This window comes from Vigna unguiculata, chromosome 1 (assembly GCF_004118075.2).
Source record: "Vigna unguiculata cultivar IT97K-499-35 chromosome 1, ASM411807v1, whole genome shotgun sequence".
Classification (NCBI taxonomy): Eukaryota; Viridiplantae; Streptophyta; class Magnoliopsida; order Fabales; family Fabaceae; genus Vigna; species Vigna unguiculata.
The window spans coordinates 4,994,276-5,006,558 of record NC_040279.1 but is presented as its reverse complement, the minus strand read 5'-3'; the positions used below and the strand labels follow the sequence as shown (position 1 = coordinate 5,006,558).

The following is a 12,283-nucleotide window of genomic DNA, read 5'->3' as shown; positions in this document are numbered from 1 at the left end:
GATATTCATTCTCTAAATCTAAATTTTCAAATATTGATAATCCACATATTTTGAAAGATGAAGGACTAAATTGGTCCAAAGTTTCAAAATGAACTAATTCTAAAATTTAATGAAAGTTAAGAGACCAAAAACATATTTAACCCTTAAATTTTTAGTTGGGTTAAGTAGAAGGTCGAGATGAACTAGCCCAAATTTTGTTGTATTCGATTGAGTCGCATTGTCCTATACGAAATTTGGTTCTATATGGTCTAGTGCCCCAATCGAAATTTGGTCGAATTGCCCTTGGCCTAAATTTGGCCATATTTGACAGAGATGATCCTAGACAAGATTTGACCGTTTTGATGGAGCCAGCTACAACTGAAATTTGCAGTATTCAACTTAGTCATCGAAATTTGGCCGAATTCAATCGAATTAGCCCTGGTCAAAATTTGGCTAAGCAGGCCTGAGCCCATATTTGGTCATATTTGGTAGAGTCAGCCCCGAACGAAATTTGGTCATTTAAGCCAAGTCGGCCGCAACCAAAATTTGGTAAATTTTATTGAGTCAACCCTTGCCCGAATTTAGCCGTATTCGGGCGAGTCTGCCCTAGACAAAAAATGGATGTATTCAGCAGAGTCAGCACCGACCAACAAATTCAGTCGAGTCAACCTGACCGAAATTTAACTGAGTAGGCCCTAGCCCAAATATGGCCATATTTGGCTAAGTCGGATCTGGCCAAAATTTGGCCGTATTAGGCGAAATCGGCCTCGGTCGAAATTCAGGTGAATCCAGTCAAGTTGATCCCGTCTGAAATTTTGTTGAATCGGTTCTAACCCAAATTTTGCCGTATTAGGCCACATCGTCCCTGACCAAAATTTGGTCGTATGCACCCAAATTTCACAAAGTCAGTCTTCACTGAAATTTGTAGATATTCCGGCGAGTCGGCCTCAATCAAAATTTATTCGAATTTGGCCCACCCAAAATTCGACCAAGTCGGCCTCAACCAAAATTCGGCCGAGTCGGCCGCAACTGAAAGTTAGCCGAATCCATCCCGTGCTGAAATTTGAACGAGTTGGCCCTAACAAAAAAATATGCCAAATTTGATGGTCTCAATCCTAAGGACACAAGTTTTAGAAAATTCAATTTAATTTTTTTTTTTAAAAATAAATTCTGAATTTTAAACTTAATCCAAATATTTAGATCTAAATTTAAATCATGATCCAAATATTTGGATATAAATTTTAAAAGAAATTTAAACTAATTCTCTTAAAAATATAAATTTTGACTAAAAATACCATCGATTATTATTTGGATCTAAAATAAATTTAACTTACTATCATTAAAAATCCAATTCACTATTACCTCTAAGAAAATCCTTCGTTTTCTTTATTGGAGCAATGGAGATGGTATGTGGTATTTCGGGAGGGGCCCACAACAACATGCACTTTTACCTTTCAGTTGAAGGGTAGTTTTGGGTTATCATAATTATTCAATTTTACGTAGCATGGCTCACGTTGAAGTAGTGGTCTTCCTTGTTTTTATTGGTTACATGCATGGAGCCCGCTTGTGATTTTGTTATGATTTGATATTGCATTTTCAAATAAAGTTTTCGTTTGAAGAAAAGTCCTACCGTTCTTTTTCTCGTGGGGCCGACGGGGTAGACCATAAGGTCATGTCTCATCTTTGTTTTTCTCTAGACAGCCACATAACATTATGTTTTCTTGCTTTTAACCTTTGGTACAGACCATACCTCTTTGTTTCAAGTGAGTGGGGTTGGTAACTATCCGATTAGATGAGGTGTCGAGCGTTGAGTGGATCGAGGGTGTGATCAGGGGCGTTGAAGTGGTTAGGAAAGGGCTTGTGGTGGCAGTGAAGGTATTTGGTGTATAGCCATACACCTTAAGGAATTAAACCAATTTTTGTATCTATCCTCATGTGGTTTCGTTGGTAGCACACAACCTAACTTTATCCTCAAGAGGCCGCTTTAATGCCTATAAGAATGTGCATGAGGTTTATCACTTTCAATTTTCTTCTTAAAGTTTTAATTGAACTAGTTTTTTTTTTCCTAATTTTGTAAATTTTTGCGTCATCTTGAAACATAAATTATTCGTTATATTCAGAGTTTCAAAAAATATGCATGAGTATTCAAATTAAAGTTATACAAACAATGAGCAGACACCAAAGTAGTAAATTGTTGTCGATGCTAAAATTTTTTTTGATTTTCGAATATGATTTGCAAACAGCCTAGGTATCCAAAAAAGTGTATTAGTAATCAAAGTAAAAAAATGGAAGTCTAGTTTTCAACCCAAAAAGAATCACCCGTATTAGAGATATGTAGAAAACATTATAAGTAAAACCGCAATAGATATCGGTGTGTGACGTTGGCACTCTTAAATATTTTTGGAACTTTCCAAATTAAATTGCAATTTCTACAAAATTTCCAAAATTATTAGTTACCAAATTAAAGATAATTGAGTCTAGAATTTAAGAAAAAAAGAATCAAATCATTTGGAGATTCTTGGAAAAAGAGTTATAAGCAAAATAGTAAGGAAAGGTCAAGGCTGTAAGACTGCAATTTTAACTAACTTTCATTCTATGACATTGCTTACAGCTTTCATTATGTGATATTGCTTGTAAAACTGAGTTTTGATTGCATGATTGATGTTATGGAATGTGGATTTCGTGAAGTTGCTTTGGAATACACGAGTTTGAGTCAGTGCATGTAAGGTTTTTCATTGTACCTAGAGACCTAAAGCTGACTCATTCGCTTGTGTGAAGTAGTGAAAATGGGACCTCTTCGCCTGTGTGAAGTAGTAGAAGAGGATTGGTTTGAGTGTTGAACTCTCTCGCCTATGCCAAGTAGTTGGAAGAGGAAAGATGTTTCGCCTTAATTTCGATTCATTACTAAGTATAGTGTCCAGTGTGCGATGCATTGAAGTTGTTACTCATAAGTCCTTGAGGAATAAGGGAGATAGGTCCGGTGCTGCGATTGCAGAACGACTCGAATCGTTTGGTTCTAGGAAACTAGATGATGTGGTGATAATGGCGGATCTTGATCAAAAAGTTTGGAGGGACCAAAATAATATACTTAAATCTTATATATTTAATTATTATTACCAATATAACAAAAATATATATAATTTAGTATTGAAATCCTTGTATATTTTTTCTTAAAAGAATTATAGTTTTAAAATTATATTTGATATGAAACTCCTTTTAAATAAGTTTTTCTATTTTCATCTCTTTCCCTGAATACTCCCATATTTGAGAATGCTTTCTTATAATAAGTTCTAAAGAATTAATATAAAATATTTCGCCTATAATTTAAAAGAATTAATATGAAACTTCCCACTTATAATTATTTGAATCTTAAGAAATGGTACTCTAATTCAACAATTGAATTCTTAGTATCATCCTTGAAAATAAGTGAAGAATTAAATTTGTATTGTTTCCATCTTCAAGTGTATCTTCCCTTTTATCACTTAAAAAAATGAATCTATTATTTTATTTTTCATAATAATAACTATTTAAAAAAATCAAGACTAAAAAATAATTTATCAAAATCTAATTGAAAATTGAGAGACGTAATTACTAAAAAAATAAGATAATCAAGTCACATTTAAGAAATGGTTATAAAAAAATATATAGTACCTAACTTTTCTTTTTATATTCATAAAAAATAAATATACAAAAAAACTCATAAGATAAAAAAAATATAAAACTAATATTTTTCTATAAAGAGAAATGAGAAAATGACTTTTTTCTTATCTTAAGAGTCACGATTAGAAAAGTTGATTTATATAAGATTAGGGGCAAAGTATTTTTTTTTTTCAATTACTTAATAATAATTTGAACAAAACCAAGGATGCACATACCCCCTACTGTACACATGTCTACCACTGTATATGGGTCATCTAATAAGGATGGGTAACAATAAATTTAATAAAAATTACTCAAATAGATATAAAGAGCACATAACAAGAAAATGCATAATTAACAACTAATTTTAGTGACTAAAAGTTGTTAATTACTATAATAACTAATTTAGATATCAATTTACAAAATAAAAAAAATTATTAGTTACTAAAATACTCTTTATTATGAATAAAAAATTATAATTAGTCTTTAAGTTGGTTTTTAAAATTTATCTACCAAAGAAAATTAGTCACTAAACATTAATTATTTAGGTTTTTGCTACCAAAAAAATTAGTTTCTAAATTAGTCTCTAATTAATTAGTGCTTACTTTGACAATCATTATATTTTTTTATTCATAAAAATTTAACTATTTTAATAATTAATAATTTTTTTATTTTATAAATTGGTATCTAAATTTATTATTATAATGACTAATAATTTTTGATTACTAAAATTAATTCATAATGAAATTTCTTTTTGATATATTAAAAATTTCACAAAGTAAAATTAAATTACAAGATATAAATTAAATAAGTTTCACTTTTTAAGATCAGTTTTTACGAAAACGGATTACGTGAAAAATAGTTGGTGTTATTTATATAATAGAATATTCTCTTTGCTCCACGTTTTTCACATGTGTACCTACCTGTGTGCGGTACTAAGGTAGTCTATTCTGAGATTAATGCCCATTTATGTTTATTAATCTGTACTCATGTATAATATATCAATTTGGTTACTTTAAAATCTCAATTATTTTCAATAAAATTTCATGATTGACATCATGTACCTTGAGTCACACCTGAGATTGAAGGGACACTTATTTATTTATTTGTGAAAAAATGATTTTTTAATTATTAAATTTTGGTAATATGGTCTTATAATTTTAATAATTTTAAGTGTTATTTTTTAAATAATTTTTTATTTTTTTATTTTTAATATTTTAAAATCATTTAAAAATGTTATTTCATATTATAAAAAATGTTGTCAAAATTTAGTAAACCACGTGGTCTTCTCAACACCACCACTCTCCTTTTAAAACCTCACGCTCAGAGTCATTCAACACACCACAACTCCAACACTCACCTCAGAACAAAATAATCCACAATGACCATCGGCGCTGGCCAACTTGTCTGTGTCACCGGCGCTTCCGGTTTCATTGCATCCTGGCTCGTCAAGTTTCTCCTCCAACGCGGTTACACTGTTAATGCTACAGTTCGCGACCTAAGTACGTGCTTTTTTTTTCTGTTTTCTATAATTTTTGTTTTCGTTTAAGATTATTTAACATAATTGTAGTTAAAAGTTACTTTAAATTTAATTTAATCTTATAAAATTAGTCTGTAAGATGAGTTATATATTAGCTTATATATTATATATATTATGAAATTGAAATTATTTTATTTTTAGGCTACATTTTTTCATATCAATATATATATCGTGCATGAAATGAAACCTGGTATTGAGATATATATCTCGTGCATAATATCGATTAATACATTCAATTATATATGATAAAGTTATCTTATTATAGTGGAGGACCTTCCGATAAAAGACGTTACTATTTCGGAAATTGAAGTTTGGTTAAAATATAATGTGCAGGTGATTCCAGAAAAGTGGATCACTTGCTTAACCTTGATGGTGCGAAGGAGAGACTGCATCTCTTCAAGGCGAATCTTCTAGAAGAAGGTTCCTTCGACTCTGCCGTTGAAGGTTGTGACGCTGTGTTCCACACTGCTTCTCCCTTTTTTCTCGTTTCGAAGGACCCGCAGGTTTGTTTCATTTGAGGTTGGATTTGTGCATTTGTTTCATCTGTGGATTACGTATAACGTGACGTGTTTCAGGGCGAGTTGTTGGATCCAGCTTTGAAGGGGACTATGAATGTTCTGAAGTCGTGTGTGAAGTCCCGAACGCTGAAACGTGTGGTCTTAACTTCTTCTATTGCTGCAGTTGCATACAACGGAAAGCCTCAAACCCCTGATGTGGTGGTTGACGAGACTTGGTTTTCCGACGCAGAATTCTGTCGGAGAAATGGGGTATGTGCAGTTTCCTCTCATGAACTTTCATTACATGTTTTAAAACGTGTATATATATATATATATATGATAAAGTTTTGTGCTTTTAGAACTAAAAAATTATTTGTCTCCGAAGCATGAGGAGATGCACCCGTGTGCTATGCATGGACTGCGGCTGAAAATAAAGTTATCACAACGTTTAACTATAGAATGTTCCCATCGCTTTTGATTCTCTGACAAAATTTGAAAATGAAGGACAGAAAAGGAATGTTCTGTATCCCCACCGTTAAAATCTTTAAACTCTATTTAATACGTAATAAAAGCTAATGTTTTTATTTTTTATTCATTTTTTTAATTATTTAATATTTTAAAAAAATATAATTTTATTGGTGCTGCGTTGCGTAAGTGTAGGTTAGAGATAGGAGTATGCATCCATCATCACCCACCAAAATATACTTAATTTAATGTTGAGATTTACAAAATTGTTATTTTTAAATTAATTCTAACATTTATATAAAAATTATTAAAATATAATAGTTAAATTTATTTTCAATTTCGAACAGATAAAATTAAAAAATTTTTAAAAAATTTATGAATGAATTAGAATCAAAATAATAAATATAGAAACATATCAACTTGACATGTGATTGAATATTAATGTAACACGTAAAATAATATTGATGTGATATATGATAAAAATAAATTTTTAAAATAAATAAATAAAATTTTAAAATTAAAAGAATTGAAAAATTAACACGTAACATATAATTAACTTGTTAGTACATATTAATTAAAACGACTTAATAATTATATTTTTTCAAAATTTGTACCAAATTGAAACTGATAAAATGATGAATTATTTAAAATTTTGGAACATTTTAATCAAACATTAATGAATAGAAATTGAGTTTTTTAATTCAATTTTCTTTACACAGTAATCGTAAACCGTTGCATATAAAACCCTCTTAGTATGTTTAATATTATTAAAATAGTTCTCAAACGTGTAATATGAAAAGTCATTTTCATATTTATTTATTTAATATTTTTCTTTCAACATTTTTATATTATACTTTTATTCAAACGGACATCTTATTTTTAATATTTATTTTATTTATTAAATAATATATTTCAAAATAATAATAATACTAATAATAACATTTTTATTTTATATTTTCTATTATTATTTTTAATTTTCTTTTATGATTAACAGCATATTATTAACTAGCATCGTCCTTAATATAATAACTCTACCACGTATATTTAATTATGTTACTTGTGCTTAATTTTAAAGTTAAATTGAAATATTTTAATGATTAAAATAAAACTAGTAATATAATATGCACGAAAAATATAATATTCCAACTTAGAAATTAAAAACTATAATAAAAATATTTAATAACGAGATAAAAATTAAAACTTAAAAATTATGTTTTTAAAATTAATAAATTTATATCATTAAATAGTCATTATAAAATGATTACATAGTTCTATTTATTAATTATAAATAATGAAAAATCAAGTACATCAACACAATATCAATCACACATAATAAAAGGATTACATAGTTCTATTTATTATTTTTTAATTTTTATTTGTTTCCATAATTGTTTTAAAATTAATAAATATTAATAAATTTATTTTCAATAATTATAATTAAAAATATAATTATATTCTACATTTAATATATTTAAAAACATAATTATATTTTTATTTATATATTTTATAAAAAAATAAAAGTTTACAATATTAATTGAAATAGCTAATACGCATTTTCAATATCTTTCTATCGTGCATGTGTGTGTACGCATTTTTTAAATATGTGTGATATTATATTAATAGATGATGATAATATACTATTATTAAATTAATATATAAAATAAAATTATATTTATTAAAAATAAAGTGAAATATATAGAAAATATGAGAAAATAATTATTGATAAATAGAGAAAAAAATTTTATAAAAGTAATGGTCAATTTTCAAAATTTAATATATATTTTAAAAGATAAAATTTGTATTTTGAAATGTAGACATAAAAGAAAGAATTCTCTTTATATTATATATAATTTATATTATATATAATGATAAAAGCAAATACAAATCCAAAAAATAGCGTGGGTTTTGCATGGTTCTAATATAGGTAATATTTGCTTTACAGATACTCTATATTTTTAACTTAACATATTTAGGAATTTAGATGTGTGCACATCTATTTTTTTTAATTTTACTCTTTAAATAATTTTTTTAATTAAAATAAATATTTTATCGAATAAGTGACCATTTATTTAATTTTATAATTATTTTATACTTATATATGAAGAGAATTTTTTTATGTCCACATTTATTTTTCAATTTATAGTTTAAATAAAAAAAATTTAAATTAAAATAATTATTTTATCAATTTTACTATTTAAATTTTTTTTTTAATTTTAACCGTTTTTATATTTGACCAATTTTCTTAAACTTAATTTTTTTTAATTAAAAAACTACCTATAAAATAAATAAAAATATTTTTAAGAAATTATAAAATTATTTATATTTAATTTTATAATTATCTATAACAATATATAAAGATGATATTTTTTTTGTGTCCATATTTGTTATTCCAATTTTACCCTTAATTATTATTTTAAAAATTAATTATTTTATAAATAGTTTACTTTTAACCATTATTCTAAAAACATCTTATGTCTTTAATGGTTATTTTAAAAATTTCATTTGTGTACGTATTTTAATTTTCTAATTTTACATTTAACAACTATTTTAAAAATTAATTATGTATTTTATATTGATTTTAATTCAAATTTTTATGAAAATTAAAAAATGCGAACACACAGAGACAACGCAACAATGCATATGTTTTCGCTAATAATAATAATAATAATAACAATAATAATTTTATTATTTTGTATTATTATAAAAGTATAATTACTGATTTGGTCTCCTAATTTTTTGGTTTAGTTCAATTTGTTCTCCATATTTTTAGTTGATTCAATTTAGTATCCCAATTAAGAATATGAGGTGTCATATTCTAAATGGTTTTGAAATATTAAGAATAAAAAAAAGGAAAAATGAAAAACTACTTAAAAGATGACACCTAAGATTGTAAAAAAAAATTGTCAAAATTTAATAGTCAAAAAATCATTTTCCTTATTAAAATATCAACAAAGTCTTTTAAATTTGTGTCGTGTATTATGTTACCTTTTTCTTCACATATTTTTCTATTTTCTATTTATGTTTTAGAAATGGTATAACCTTTCAAAGACTTTGGCGGAAGAGGCTGCGTGGAAATTTGCAAAAGAAAACAGCATTGACTTGGTTACAATAAACCCAGCAATGGTTATTGGACCTCTCTTGCAACCAGAGCTTAACACCAGTGCTGCTGCAGTTTTAAACTTTGTTAATGGTAATTAATATTTACACATTCTGCTCTAAAAATTCTATTATTTCACTGCTCAAACCTTCGATAATTGAAGAAAGTGTTCCATCTCCTTCTTTTAGGTTCTGAAACATTTAGAAATGTTATTTCGGGATGGGTAGACGTGAAAGATGTTGCAAATGCTCATATTCTAGCATTTGAGAATCATTCAGCTAATGGAAGATATTGTCTAGTTGGAAGGGTCACACACAACTCGGTCATTGTGAAGATGTTACGTGATTTGTTCCCAACATTGCAACTTCCCCAGAAGTGAGTATAATTATTTTTATATAGTTTCAAGATTGCTTGCGATTCATACCCACTATTTAGTGCTTTGTTTACTTCCTTCAAAACTCAATTTAGTATCCAAAATGCATATTCATCTTAAACAATAAAAAACCTTATATTATATAGGCTAAGACAACATAATTACCTCATCAATATATCAATATATTGTAATTATAATCAAGTATTTGGACAAATAACTTACTGCTACAAGAAAATTGCGTATCACTGACGAATTTGTGAGCAATTTGTGATCATCAGTAATTATTGATGGATTTTGTGATTCTATGGTAAAATTCATCGTCAATCACTTTACATTAAAAAATTTAATCATTGGTAATCTGTGATAAATTTGAATTACCAACAAATTTTTGATATTATTGTCGGATTGTGTCTGCCGATAATATGTGATTTTTTTGTAATGTTTTTCTTTATCTTTTTTTTCTTTATCTTCCTCTTCTTCCTTCTCCAACTTTAGCCATTACCCTTGACAACACATTGTACTTCACAATGTTATTATACTTAATGATATTCAATCAATTAATTAAGAACTAAACATATTTTTCAGGGTAAGGCCAACAAGTATAAAAATGCGATGTGCATTATATCTTCTTCATTGTCTTGTTGCATTGCATTTTATTTTTATTTTCACTAACTTAGAAAATTAGTCTTCTGAAGAATATGCACAATCAAAATGTTTTTAAATAAGTAAATAAGTTAAGTTGTAAAGCTAATTAGTTTGATACACTTCCTCAGACACACCTATTATATATATATATATATATATATATATATATATATATATATATATATATATATATATATATATAAACTTGCGTAGAACTTTTCATTTGGAATTCACTTAATGATATGTTGCTAAAATGAGGCCAAAAACTTTGCATATGTAAGTCTTTAAAATGTTATTTTGTATGAAAAGGCTATGAGCTCAAGGTGACTTTTCATTGGGCGATATAATTTTGTTACACATTTATACAGTTATACATAATTGAAGTTTTCCTGTGTTGATTTTTCTAATACTGTTTCACCTTCTCAACAATATTACCAGGTGTGCAGATGAGAAGCTATATGCGCCGATATATCAGGTTTCGAAGAAAAAAACAAAGAACTTGGGGATTAAATTTACTCCTTTGGAAGTGAGCCTCAAGGAGACTGTGGAAAGCTTGAAGGAAAAGAAGTTCATCAAATTTTAAGTTGTTACCCGTCAACGTCGAAACCTTCTTTAGTTGTTGACTCCACTTCTTGGTGTGTGATTTGTAGTATTGATAATTAAGTTTCAAACATGCATATCCATGTATGATTTGCATTATCCTTGTTATATTATTGTGTTGGTATGTGATTTTTTTATGTTTTAAGCACTATTGCTAGATTGTTTTCTTTTGTACCTAAGAACTTTTATTGCTCAAGATTTAAATGGTTGTATGTTGGTAGGTCGTATTGACCTCATTAACAAGTAGACTTTTGTTCAACTTAAGAGATCATCCTTCAACTATAAACAACAAGAATATGTGAGATTTTGCATAAGATATAAAAAAGTATGCAAGAGTTTGGCTTGCCACTTTTTTTTTTATAATTTTTAAGCTATTTTTTAGTTTTTTCTTTTAAATTTGTTTATATATATATGTATAAATAAATACTAAAAGCATATTTAAATTATATAAATCTTTTCTAAACTTTTAATTGATTAAGTAATGTTTTTAATCGGATAAAATTAAATTATTATTATATTTACATGTTAAATTTCTCTATTATAATTAATAATTAGAACTTAATTTATAAATGTTAATGATTTAAATTACAATACAATTGCATATTTACATCTTTAAAAAAATATAAGGGTTAAGTATGTTTTTAGTTCCACATGAAATTGAAATTTGTTCATCTCTCAAACTTTTGTACATTGTGGTCCCCAAACTTTAAAAATGAATTTATATATTCCTTTTAACCTAATGATATCAATTTTTTTAGGTTTGTTAAATGGTGTTCTAGACTAACAATTGAGCTAGACTATGTCAAAATGGTGCAAACAACTCAAATACCATTTAAAACGCTTTGACACGTAAAAACAAATTGGGTTAAATATGTTTTTGGCACTTTAACTTTTCATGAAAATTGGAATTAGTCTATCTTCGAGACTTTGACCCAATTTAGTCTTCCAACTTTAGAAATATGTGAATTTAGTCTTTTTAACTAAATTTTGTTAATTTTATTTGACGTTTCAAACATGTATCATGATAATAGTTGAGTTGTTTATACCGTTTGACACATTTTCGCTTCGACATTAACTAAAAAACACGTTTCAAACTCGATCACTCTTTTAACTTAAACTCCTCTATCAGTCTTTATTTTCATCACCCTTGTTATCCTTTGCGTCTCGATTTTTCTTATGTTTTCTACATTTTTCTCTTACTTACATTATATCATTCATTTGTATGTCTTCACTTCAATATTCTTCTTTAATACCTTGATTGTCGATGCCTCAACATTATTATTTGTGACTCTAAGAAAAAAAAATCATATGTAAGTGTTCAATAGTATGATTGAATGTTGTAAATAATATGAAAGTATACTTTTAAATGTATTAAAATATTAAAAAAATACGTAAAAATTATGTGGGAAGTAATTAAAAAGTTTAATAACATGACATTTTTGATTCAT

General features: G+C 26.9%; 1 protein-coding gene across 1 annotated transcript; it reads left to right on the top strand.

Annotated features, from left to right (window-relative positions):
- Nucleotides 1-4,968: 4,968 nt before the first annotated feature.
- Nucleotides 4,969-11,094, top strand: LOC114185516 (cinnamoyl-CoA reductase 1-like). Its single transcript, XM_028073278.1, has 6 exons — nucleotides 4,969-5,120; nucleotides 5,492-5,661; nucleotides 5,734-5,925; nucleotides 9,148-9,310; nucleotides 9,406-9,592; nucleotides 10,674-11,094. Exons 1-6 carry the CDS (start codon nucleotides 5,000-5,002, stop codon nucleotides 10,816-10,818), a joined length of 978 nt encoding a protein of 325 aa, XP_027929079.1. The 5' UTR covers nucleotides 4,969-4,999; the 3' UTR covers nucleotides 10,819-11,094.
- The last annotated feature ends 1,189 nt before the right edge of the window (nucleotides 11,095-12,283 follow it).

What these genes read in the sequence shown, in the direction of transcription:
- LOC114185516 (XM_028073278.1), top strand. Translation starts at nt 5,000, where the DNA reads ATGACCATCGGCGCTGGCCAACTTGTCTGTGTCACCGGCGCTTCCGGT. An exon ending in AATTCTGTCGGAGAAATGGG is followed by an intron (nt 5,926 to 9,147) that starts GTATGTGCAGTT and finishes TTTATGTTTTAG; the next exon opens with AAATGGTATAACCTTTCAAA. An exon ending in AGTTTTAAACTTTGTTAATG is followed by an intron (nt 9,311 to 9,405) that starts GTAATTAATATT and finishes TCCTTCTTTTAG; the next exon opens with GTTCTGAAACATTTAGAAAT.